The 12,772-nt window shown below is 40.3% G+C and overlaps 1 protein-coding gene across 1 annotated transcript in view; it reads left to right on the top strand.

Annotated features, from left to right (window-relative positions):
* The window catches only part of LOC120979863 (vitellogenin-1-like), a 122,744-nt gene that overhangs the window by 68,286 nt on the left and 41,686 nt on the right, over positions 1-12,772 (top strand). The window contains exons 21-26 of the mRNA XM_040408821.1: positions 623-842; positions 2,584-2,777; positions 4,137-5,978; positions 6,063-6,122; positions 11,331-11,507; positions 12,102-12,302. Coding sequence (XP_040264755.1) covers positions 623-842; positions 2,584-2,777; positions 4,137-5,978; positions 6,063-6,122; positions 11,331-11,507; positions 12,102-12,302 — 2,694 coding nt within the window. The remainder of the gene's footprint in view (positions 1-622; positions 843-2,583; positions 2,778-4,136; positions 5,979-6,062; positions 6,123-11,330; positions 11,508-12,101; positions 12,303-12,772) is intronic.

Below are 12,772 nucleotides of genomic sequence, written 5' to 3' on the forward strand. Positions count from 1 at the left end.
ATCACATAAAATTCAGATAAGCAAAACATTGAACTTAAGGCTGTAATGTAACAAAATACGAAAAAGGTCATGGGGGGGAATGCTTTTGCAAGGCACTAGATATTGAATGACAACTTACTAATCAATGACCCATATTACAAGTCTTTACCAGTAGACAGAAGCTTGCTTAGCTGATTTAATGTTAAGGCAATGCTGTATCTGAATTTCATTTTACTCTAAACGGTGTGTGGTTTGGGGAATGTTTAGGAAAATGTATTGCAGACTTTGAGAGCTCAGTTAGGAAGCAGTAGGAGGTGATATAATATGGGTTAGGGCCATGTACGACTCTAACAAAGGTTTGTTTCTCAGAAGTTTTTCAGAACATATTTTCAATCAATCTCCATGAACAAAACATTCAGTTTTCTCCTGAGAATAATAATAGACTTGTGAGGAGCTGGAGACTGAAAAGCACTTAGCAAAAAAAAATGGAGCTCTCACTAACAGAAAAACACAAAGTATCGGCGGGGGATCCTGTGCGTATTTCAAGAAGGATTTCATTTAAAAAGTCGCAGGTTTCATTCAAAACATATTTAACGCCACATAGATACCGTCATATAATGACATCTATTCCATCAATTCACAGGGAAAGTTTTCAGCAGAAGTTCTCAGCAAAGAGAAGGCATACTGGTCCGGTCAGCCGCACGGGCAAGCGCACGCCCAGGGGTTTTCCATTTGTGCTCAGATAAGTCATTTAGGCTTCCAGATTTGCTTGGAGAAGAATAGCGTGACAGCTGGTTTTGCCCAAAACTGTCCCTTTTATCATATGATTGGGGATCATTCTTTCAAGCTCATAGTTAAGCCAGGTAAGCCATAAAACTGAACATTCAAGGGACCGGACAACTGTTCTGACATGTCTGTTTTAGAAAAATACTTACATGAAGTAACAATCTTTTCTTTAAACCCTCTTTTATTCCCCCTTGAACTGTTTGAATCAAACAGTTGTTTGCTGGTTGTTGTTATAATTTTTCTTATTAATACAATTCACCAATCTGCTAGGACAGTTTTCTGGTGTAGAAAACTCATAACTTTTAGCGCAAATCCAGGTTTGCGACAAAATTGCAACCTTTTAGCTTTTTCCAACTGTACAATTCTGGGCAGTCTATATAGGGGTTATCCCATAACATCATATACAGTGCATAGCAATCTCTTTGTAACAAAACTAGAACCAGCCCTATACCTCACATGGCTCCAGAGATCTCTCCATTCATGAAGATTCTCTTTAGGTTGGCAGCTTAGGAGCATATTTCTTCTCAGGGGGTTTGTTCTTTCAGCTGCAGTTTTCTCCTTATCACAGCTCAAGAGGAATGACCTTTCTGCTGCAGCTCTCTCCCTATCACAGCTCAGGTGGGGTGTCCTTTCTGCTGCAGCTCTCTCCCTATCACAGCTCAGGTGGAGTGTCCTTTCTGCTGCAGCTTTCTCTCTGTAACTGTCACTATTTTATGTTTGGTGCAGGGTCTGAGGGACAATGAATGCTACATAAGTTAATAGGACATAAAAGAGAGAGAGTGCTGATGTCATGCTCCGCCCATGGATGCTAATGCTTGGGCAGGGGCATGACTAGGAAGAGGGGCTATAGAGCATTTTCCCCAGGGATGCTGAGTTCCAGCGGGTTAACATTAAGCTACTATACCTTGTCTAGGCTATTATAATACAGTGCTAATTCAGAGGACTGAATATTTGCCCATGTAAGGAAAAATGGTTTGTTTCTCAGAAGTGAAAAAAAGTGAATTCAAAAGATTTGAGAATAAATAAGCTTATAGAGGATAAGTGAATAAATATATATACTAAGTGTGATTAAATATAAGGTAATACAGACAAATAATATACAGAATAAATAATAATCACATGGCCTGCCCGATACAATATTTCAATCACACACATACATCCTACCTGGATGAAGTTTCTCAATGGAGTGCCCATTAAATACCAATTAAATGCAGACAAGTCTATGTAAAAAAAAAAAGTTTAAACTATTTTTTCGCCCCTTCTCCCAAGTATGTCCTGTGTGCAACAAGCACATAACCATTCAGAAATGTGGCCTTATCAGCACAATAGGGGTTGGGTATATTATCTAACTATCCCTAACCCACTCCTTTACAAGGAATATCATTATACTGAATATTAAAGGGGAAAGAATTAAAGGGGACAGAACCAATCAGTACTTAAAAATACCCTTACAACATAATATCACACAATGTATAGCTAAAGGAAAACTCAGACATTTTTATACTAAACCACAAGGTAAGCGATTTTTCAAGCATAGGTTTCAAAGCAGCACTCAAGGTAACAGACTGCTGTAATAAAATTAGTAATAAATCCATTTGCTTAAGACGCTGCAGTTTAACGCAAGATAATGAGCTGCCAAGTAATTATGGCAAAGTTTAAAATAAGAAAGCACACAATGTGGAGCAGCGACTCAGAACCAGAATTCCTCATTTTCAAGTGATCTGCTTTTATGCCAAGCAGACTCGTACAAAGGTGTATTGAATTTTAGGCTCTTCAATAATTAAACTTGTAAGTGCTCTTTTTTTTGGTATTTTTTAGCGCACGCCGACACCTCAGTCGAGAAAATACAAATAGAATTTCAAGCAGGGCCCGGGGCAGCTATGAAAATGGTGCGTTCAGTAAATGTACAAAGAACTGATGGTGAAACACACGAGATGGAAAACCCAATAGACCGCATGGCTCTTTCAAAGCTGAAGAAAATTCTCGGGAGTAGTAATGTAATGTTGAAAGAGGTATGGAATAATGTACTTTTATATGTTTCCATCAAGGGATAAATACAATACAAAAAACAGATAAGACAGACAAACAGATGATAGATAGATAGATAGATAGATAGATAGATAGATAGATAGATAGATAGATAGATATCCAAAAGAGAAAAATTAGAGCAGCACAGCTGAAATAAAGTAAAAAATTGTGGCCAGTGGCTGCAGACATGATCAAACCTCTAGATAAATAGAAAAATAAATTCTACAGCACTCCCAAAAAAAGTTCAGTAGCAATCTTCTTTATTCACCAACGCAACATTTCAGCCCTCTTACTGGGAATACTGGTACTGCTTGTCCCAGTTAGAGGGCTGAAACGTTGTGTTGGTGAATAAAGAACACTACTGCTGAACATTTTTTTTGGGAGTGTTGTGGAATATCTTTTTCTATTTTACCAGATAGATAATAAATAGATACAAATAAGGAGATTCATTAGATCGACCTATGGAAAGATAATTGATAGATGATAGACAGACAGAGATAGATAGATAGATAGATAGATAGATAGATAGATAGATAGACAAACAAATCCAGGGCAGCAAACCTTTAGTATAAAGAAGTGGAGTGCCAGCAGTATAAACTTGACCACTGTTCTATCAATAAAATAAAATAAAAGAAACCGGAGTACTTCCAATTGGTGAAAACATGTGTAGTCCTTTATTCACCCATATGACGTTTCAGTCCGCTTGCTGGGACCGTTCTCAAACCTTGAGAACGATCCCAGCAAGTGGACTGAAACGTTGTATAGGTGAATAAAGGACTACACATTTTTTCACCAATTGGAAGTGCTGCGGTTTCTTTTTTTATTTTATAGATAGATAGATAGATAGATAGATAGATAGATAGATGCCATGACCAAATGCTACTGCCTTACCTTGACTGAACAAGTTCACGCATACCATGACTGAATAATACAATTATACAATGCTAGATTGTTACTCCTCACTGAGTAATACCACCAAACCATGACTAAATAATTACCACTAAATGATTGCAAATTATTGCCACCACACACCAGACAAGTAAAGATAGTAATGTTCTGGTGTAGTCAGGGGCTAGGTTGACTTCTCTTATTATAGTGATTCACTTTCCCTGTGTCCTCTGTGTAAGCCATCTCCCGATGTTATGAAGACTTCTTACGACTTGCTGTGCTTGTAAACTACCCTACCAGCCTTGATGGCCCCTTGTCACTGACCTCCCCCCTACCTTTCATCCTCAATGTCCCACCAACAGATAGTCTGATATCTTATTTGGCAATCTGAAAGTTGTCGGGTACAGTTTATGTGCAAGTTACTAATATTTTGTCTTAATATTTTTTTCTACCAGGCTAACTTGAAGGACAGTGAAAGTACATCATCTAGTAATAGTTCATCTAATTCTGGAAATACCTCAGAATTTTCAATGGGTTCTTCATCATCTGCCATATCTGGTCATAAATCTAACCAAGAAAAAAAACATAAAACACAAATGAAGCATAAAAAACATCAAAAGCATCAAAACATACACCATCACAAGGACCAAGGTAATTCACAAGAAGCACACCAGTTTTCAAGGGGGCATCATGAAACAGAACATATACATGAACATGGTCACAATAAAGATAAGGAAATGGAAATACATTGTAAATGCTGGCCAGAAAAGCAACAAAAGCATACCAAGGGGCAACATGGCCTAATGGAACATGATAAACACCATAAGAGCCATGAACATGAAGCAAGAAAACATGAGAGTAACCAGAAAATCCAGCATGAAACTGGAAAAAACAAGAATCCACATAAGGATGCTCAAGATAAAGGTCATCATCATTCAGGTCACCAAGAAGAACATAATGGCAAAAGATGGCAGAAAGGAGAAGAACATCATCACGATAAAAGCCAGAAAAAAGACCAAAGAGGTGAGGAAGAAGACCATAAACAGCAGCAAAAGGGCCAACATAGAAAAGAAGAACAGAAGGGGCAACATCAAATGGATAAACTTGACAGTAGAAATGTAAAACCTCAACGTAGTGGTCAAAATGAAAGAAAAGGGGGCCATTGGCATGAGGACCATGATCAAACACAGTACCATGACACAGAAAAACACCCTCATCAAGCAAGTGGCCAACAAAAGCATACCAAGGGGCAACATGGCCTAATGGAACATGATAAACACCATAAGAGCCATGAACATGAAGCAAGAAAACATGAGAGTAACCAGAAAATCCAGCATGAAACTGGAAAAAACAAGAATCCACATAAGGATGCTCAAGATAAAGGTCATCATCATTCAGGTCACCAAGAAGAACATAATGGCAAAAGATGGCAGAAAGGAGAAGAACATCATCACGATAAAAGCCAGAAAAAAGACCAAAGAGGTGAGGCAGAAGACCATAAACAGCAGCAAAAGGACCAACATAGAAAAGAAGAACAGAAGGGGCAACATCAAATGGATAAACTTGACAGTAGAAATGTAAAACCTCAACGTAGTGGTCAAAATGAAAGTAAAGGGGGCCATTGGCATGAGGACCATGATCAAACACAGTACCATGACACAGAAAAACACCCTCATCAAGCAAGTGGCCATCATGAACCAAAAGATGAAAAACGGCATTGTACTTGCTGGCGTAGACCTAAAGGAGATCATCCTATAGGGCATCATGCACAATTAGACCAACCTTCTCACAAAGGTCACCATACCTGCAAATGCCATAATTCACATAAACAGGGCCAGAAATGCAAATGTCAAAGCAGTAGAAATGCAAAACCTCAACGTAGTGGTCAAAATGAAAGAAAAGGGGGACAATGGCATGAGGACCATGATCAAACACAGTACCATGACACAGAAAAACACCCTCATCAAGCAAGTGGCCATCATGAACCAAAAGATGAAAAACGGCATTGTACTTGCCAGAAATGCAAATGTCAAAGCAGTCGTAAGAAGCACGGCAATAAGGATGCAAAAAGTTATAAGAAGCACTTGGAAAAGAAAAGTAGCACAAAGAGACACAGTGTTGGTCAAAAACAGAAAAATGACCCCAAAAACACTCATAAAGTCTACTGGAAAGCTATAAGAAAAACAGGCAAAACTAATTTTGCACATGTTAACAACTGTACTGATTGTGCTGAGAACACTCGCATGTCTCAGGAATCCCAGTACGACTCCTATTCAAGAGAATCATCAAACTATATGGTAATTATAAGGAGTGTTATTTATTGCAATTATTCTGATTATTGCTTTTATATAAAGTAATTTTATATTTTCCCCTTACTTTAGCAGGAACTTTTTGCCCCCCACATTCACATGGCTAAGTTTACGTCAACTTCCACTCTTCTGGTATGTAATTAATTGCTAATGATACTTTTAAAATATTTGCATTTAACAATCTAGTAAGCCAGGAGACCTGATGAATACAACTGGTCAGGTGATGCTGAGTTAGGTCAAGGTTGGTAGAGGCTGTGGGCAAAAATCTTGGTGGGGAACCATTCCTATAGTGTTCTATAATGAGTAAATTATGCCGGACATAAACAATAGATCATCTTTGATTAATTCTTAAGGGATGGCCCATCTGGGACATTGATGGCATATCACTAGGATACACAATCTCTATCCGATAGGTGCGGGTCCCAATCCTGTCTCCAGCCCCTGAAGTGAACTGAGAACACTAGTGACAGCTATTGGAAAAACCTCTATGTTTAAAAAAAAACTGAAAAAAGGATTTATAAGTGCAGGGAAAGGATAGGGAGGAATCATTTCACAGCATCTTAGTGCAAGGAGAGACGTCAGGAGGTGCTGTGGACATTGATAGGAAAGTGATTTACAAGTGCAGGGAACGATTTTTGGGGGATCCAAATAGTCATTAGACAGCTCTGTCATTCCAGCTTTTTGTTATTGGGCTGCAAGTATTATGTTGAAAAGCCTTTAATGGCTTATATCTTAATATCTTATTCAGTACTACAAGAAAAATATATTCTCAGTTCACTTCTGCAGTTATTTCTGTTGAAAGCGTATAGTGGCGTATTTCAGTAAAAAAAGAAATATATATATATGCACTGCACTGTTGCAGTTATTTCTGGTGAAAGCGTATAGTGGCCTATTTCAGTCCAACAAGAAAAATATATTCTCAGGTCACTTCTGCAGTTATTTTGGGTGAAAGCTTATAGGGGCGTATTTCAGTACTACAAGAAAAATATATTTCCAGTTCAATTCTGCAGTTATTTCTGTTAAAAGTGTATAGGGGCGTATTTCAGTAACAAAAGAAAAATATATACGCACTTCACTCTTTAATTTTGTTCTGGTCAAAGCATATAGTGGCCTATTTCAGTCCACCAATAAAAATATATTCTTAGGTCACTTCTGCAGTTATTTCGGGTGAAAGCGTATAGGGGCGTATTTCAGTAAAAAAAAGAAAAATATATATATGCACTGCACTGTTGCAGTTATTTCTGGTGAAAGCGTATAGGGGCGTATTTCAGTACTACAAGAAAAATATATTCTCAGTTCACTTCTGCAGTTATTTCTGTTAAAAGTGTATAGGGGCATAATTTCAGTAAAAAAAGAGAAATATATACATACTTCACTTTTTTTTTTTTGGTCAAAGCGTATAGTGGCATATTTTAGTCCAATAAGAAAAATATATTCCCAGGTCACTTCTGCAGTTGTTTCTGGTGAAAGTGTATAGGGGTGTATTTCAGTACTTCAAGAAAAATATATATACGCACTTCACTCTTTAATTTTTTTCTGGTCAAAGCGTATAGTGGCCTATTTCAGTCGGACAAGAAATATATATTCTCAGTTCACTGCTGCAGTTATTTCTGGTGAAGGCATATAGGGGCATATTTCAGTACTACTCGAAAAATATATATGCACTTCACTCTTTAAGTTATTTCTGGTCAATGCTTCTAGGGTGTATTTCAGTACTAATAGAAAAATATATACACACTTTACTCGTTGAGTTTTTTCTGGTCAAAGGGTATAGGGTCCTCAGTACAAGAAGAAAAATATATTCTCACTGCATTTCTGCAGTTAATTGTGGTGAAAGTTTAATTTGCTTAGTTCAGCTACAAGTATGTCAGGCAGAGAAGTGTCAGGCCATGCCCATACTGTAGGAGTGGCAGAGGAATGAATGTTTTTGGCGCAAGCAGAGGTAAGGGGGTGTGGCAGCAGGGGTCACTTCGGGAGGCCTGAGCTCCCAGTGTCAGCTAGCGGTCGTGTCTTAACCGGCAACCGAGCGGTTCTTGATTGGTTGACTTGATCTTCGACTTCATTGCAAGTGACAGCAGCGCCAGCAGTAGAGCCGCTGATGAGCAGCTTTCTTCACCCGCATAGTGAAGAAACTACTCACCAGCAGGTAGACATAGAGCAGAACCTGAACCAGCAGGTGGTGGCATACTTGGAGTGCACCCTGCCAGCCGTCATTGAAGATCTGCTGGACTACTGGGCAGCCAAACTGGATTTGTGGCTGCAACTAGCAGAGGTTGCTCTGGAAAAGCTGTCCTGCCCGGTCAGTAGTGTGGCATCAGAGAGGGTGTTTAGTGCGGAGGGGGCCATTGTTACCCCAAGAAGAACTCACCTGTCCACCCATAATGTGGAGAGACTGACATTTGTCAAGATGAATCAGGCATGGATAAGTCAGGATTTTCAACCACCAATTCCTGATGCATCAGACTCGATCATCCATGGTGCCATACCAATACTTTGATAAAAGAGACCGGTTTCCTCTGACTACCTGCCTCAACTACTACTCTGTTGCTGCCACCCACCTGATGCCACACATCTGATGCCAAGTGCTTCTTCTTTCAGCCACCTTCATCAGCTGGTACTGGTATTTCCACCCACCGCCCCACTCTGTCACCGGGTCACTTTGTGGTCTCTTGATGCAGCTGCCATCTCCAAACTATGTCACCTTGTCACTCTGTGGTCTCCTAATGCTGCTGCTGCCATCTCCACACTATGTCACCTTGCCACTCTGTGGTATCCTCCTGCTGCTGCTGCCATATCCACATTATGTCACCTTGCCACGCTGTGGTCTGATGATGCTGCTGTCATCTCCACACTGTGTCACCTTGCCACTCTGTGGTATCCTGCTGCTGCTGCCATCTCCACACTATGTCACCTTGCCACTCTGTGGTATCCTCCTGATGCTGCTGCTGTTGCCGCTACCTCCACATTCTTTCATTGGGGCACTCTGTGGTCTCCTCATGCTGCTTTCACCTCATAAATATGTCATAGGTCTACTCTGTGGACTTCTCATGATGTTCCCACCCTCCCTACTTCATGACTGGTTCACTATTTTGCCTTTCAGCCTGGCTGACATCATTATTAATTTGATTTTGATTTTTCTTCTGATCTGTCAGAAGGAAGGAAAAATGAGATGCACAACGGATCCTGTCCGTGTAGCAGCTGTAAGGCCTGTATGATCCCATCAGCATTGGCTTATGATTTGGTAGCCAAAAGCAGGAGTGGGTACAAAACACTGAAGACATGCAAATATTCCATTCACGTGTCATCTCTGTTTTGGATCCACTCCTGTTTTTTTGGCATTAGCAATACTGATGGATTACTGGCCAAATGCTGACCGAGTGAAGGCGTATGGTCCACAGGCAGGATCCGTTTTTTTGGGGGTATTGTTCTGACGTATCAGCGGAAAGGCAAATAAATCAGTGACGTCAACACAAACTTACTGCTGACACCCTCTGCACTCTGTCAGGGGAGGGGGGGGGGCTCTACTTGTATAAGCGTTTAATAGAACAGGTTCTGTAGACATCTATGTGGAATCAGCTGACGAGGGCTTCTTCTTGATGCTAACATTGACCTGTAAGGCTGCGTTGATACTTACCGTATTTAATCAGTTTTGGCCCTGTGAATGCCCAAATAAGTGAAGTGTGCAGTGATTCTAAGAGCAACACCTGTCATCTGCATGTCATACGGACTGACAGTATTATTTCACTACCACAGCAGACTCCCTATGCGTGTTACTGCAAGGCACAGTGTTCTACACCACTCTAAAGGCTCTCTGCAGTCCGGAAATAGAAGTTTTTTTACGTAATTCGCCTCAAATTAATTCGGATCGGTGCAAATTTTCCCCCAAAAATTTGGCGAACCGACGAATCGAATTTTTGAAAAATTCGCTCATCTCTATTCACCGCTATGCAAGGGCCGAAAATAGTTGAGTGCTGGCTCAGCTATTTCCAGTAGTCCCATAGCAATGAATAGAGAGGTGCTCTCTCTATTCACCTCTATGGGATTTCAAAAAAACAGCCGACTCAACTGTGTAAAGCATGCCATACATGTGTATGGGGGCCCCGTTCTGGAGATTGGAGTAGGTCCCAGAGGTGGGACCCAAACCTGACACTAAAGACGTATATTAGTGATGTGCCAGATGGCCAGCCCCTTTAAAAAACCCTGCTGTGTTTTACTGGACCACAGCTGAAACCACAGGTGGTCACGGTACTGGGCAGTACTCTCTTGAAACCAATGGTTCAATAAGTGCTAGGCCAAGCATGCAGATGTCTCCTTTCTTAGCTTTCCTCTTGGATCATCATATCCCTAGATGAGCGGTGCAAGATGGACAGCTTTGGGAAAAAAATAAAAACTGTATGTCACTGTACTCTGTCGGGAGATGTTTATGCTGTATATGTGTATATGTAGCCACCCAATGGCTGCATGTCACGATAATGTATTGCATTTGTATCAAGAGAATTTTTGGAACTTGTGGAAAGGTAAAGCTGAGCACATCTGCACCTGGAAACAGTAGGAGTAAAGAGTTGAAGATCGACCGCTTGTATGGCTAGCTTTAGTTCTTAGGAGGATCTAGTCTTCAGAAGGTGATGTAAAGCTTAATTGATATAAAGCTACTGTCAAAATAATGCGAGTCTTATGGTATCAAAACATCAGAATTCTTGTTGGGCCTCATTGACATGTCCATACCATGATGACATATGTGCCAAGACAGTCAGTGGTTCATCCGTGAAGAATATTTGGTCCGTGTGATTTTTTTTTTTTGTCCTCCATGTGTCATCCATATTCCACAGTCAATGCTACAATGAAAATCTATTTCCAGAGCATCTTCTAGAAAGGATCTGTTAAACATGGACGAAAAACAGAAGCCATCTGTGTTGTGTCCTTACTTTTTAAAAACTCATAGACTTTAGTGAGTGTGAAGGATTCGTAAACACTGACAAAAATAGGGCATGCTGCCGTGGCGTAACCCTGGACCGTTATAAATCTTGGATGTGTGAACACACGCATTAAAATCAATAGTTACGTGTCCTGTCAGTGGATAAAACGGACAGTGCACGTCCATGATTCACTGACGTATGAATAAGATCTCAAAAGGAGTTTCCAAGCTTAGACATTTATGACATGGACCCTCTAGCATCTGAAGAATGGGTGGACCCCATTTGCTCGGCTGCTTCTCTTCTGTTGAGTTGATAGCAGAGAGCTGTGTACCTGTGCTTTCACTTCTCCATTGATTGACTTATGGGATTGATGGGAAAACTTTAAGTTCTTGATGTTTCTAACTCAGTATCTTTTGTTTTATAGAAGTCCCAGAGAAGCAGCAGCAGTAGCAGAAGCAGCAGCAGAAGCGGCAGCAGCAGCAGTAGCAGAAGCGGCAGCAGCAGCAATAGCAGAAGCGGCAGCAGCAGCAGCAGCAGAAGCGGCAGCAGCAGCAGTAGCAGCAGCAGTAGTATGAGTGGAATGAACCCCTTACCATATGAGGTTTGGTTACATCTTGTTAACCTTCACTATCATTTGTTCATATACAGTAACTTTGCCATTATAAATCCACAATGCTCATTTGATAACTTTATCAGGTTCCGAATTGTAGTCTACTCATATATTTTTTTACTGTCTTTGCCCTGATCTTGGTGTTGTAGCCCTCTTCTTCTTCTTTAACTTGCTTCATGCACAGCAATGCCACATCGTAACTTCTACAAGAAGTATAAGTAGACAGATTAGGTAACTTTCACAAACTTATCTCAATACTTCCTCCCCATACCGATACTGTGAACTGGCACTTACGATCAGTTTGTCTTTCCTAGAATGATTTTATGGTGAGCTTATGCAAATCAAAAGTAGCCAATCTAAAAAAAACAGAGCCTCAACATAAAGCAAGGTGACGGGACTCAGCAGCAAACATAAAACCCGTAATCCAAGTCATGCTACAATACACTGCGTTCTGGGTGCTATTGATTCATAATATCTTAATACACTTTATTTAACAGGTTATAACTCATATCAGTTAATGAAGTAAACTTTTACACATAAGTCATTTTTAGAAACCAGTTTAATATTGTTTATATCTTTCTGCAGAACTTATCTAGTAGAACTCCACCAAATGTTGTTCTACTGGTGAAATCCATCATGAGTAATGCCCAGCACCAAGGACTCCAAACCACAGCCTACATTGATACAGTAAAGCTGAAAGCACAGGTTGTCACAGTTCCTCTTGATCACAAAAGTTCCTGGAAGACCTGTTTTGATGTCTCTGTTTCTGCAGTTCACAAAGTCTCAGTAAGAAACTTTATGGAAAAAATCTAATGGAAACCGTTTTTCGACAAATCAATAATTAAATTAATTGTACCTCCAGTGTTCCATCTAAAATCCTCTTAGGCTGAGTTCACATCAGCGTACAGCCTTTCTCTTCTCCTGCTCCGTTATAGGAGCAGGAGAACGGAAAGGACAGATTTGGCACATATCTGAGCCAAATGGAGCCCATGGGCCCCATAGACTACATTTGGGTCCATTAGGTTTCCGCTCTGAAGAAGATTTTTGAAGCAGAGACAAAAGTACTGCATGCAGGACATTTGTCTCCGTTTCAAAAATCTTTCTCTGAGTGGAAACCTGTGGGCTCGGTTCGGCTCAGTTATGTGCCGAATCCGTCCTTTCCGTTCTCCTGCTCCTATAACGGAGTAGGAGAACGGAAAGGCTGAACGCTGATGTGAACTCAGCCTTAGGATATGTGTTGCATGCAATATTGGACA

The sequence above is a fragment of the Bufo bufo genome, chromosome 9, assembly GCF_905171765.1.
Source record: "Bufo bufo chromosome 9, aBufBuf1.1, whole genome shotgun sequence".
In the NCBI taxonomy this organism is placed as follows: Eukaryota; Metazoa; Chordata; class Amphibia; order Anura; family Bufonidae; genus Bufo; species Bufo bufo.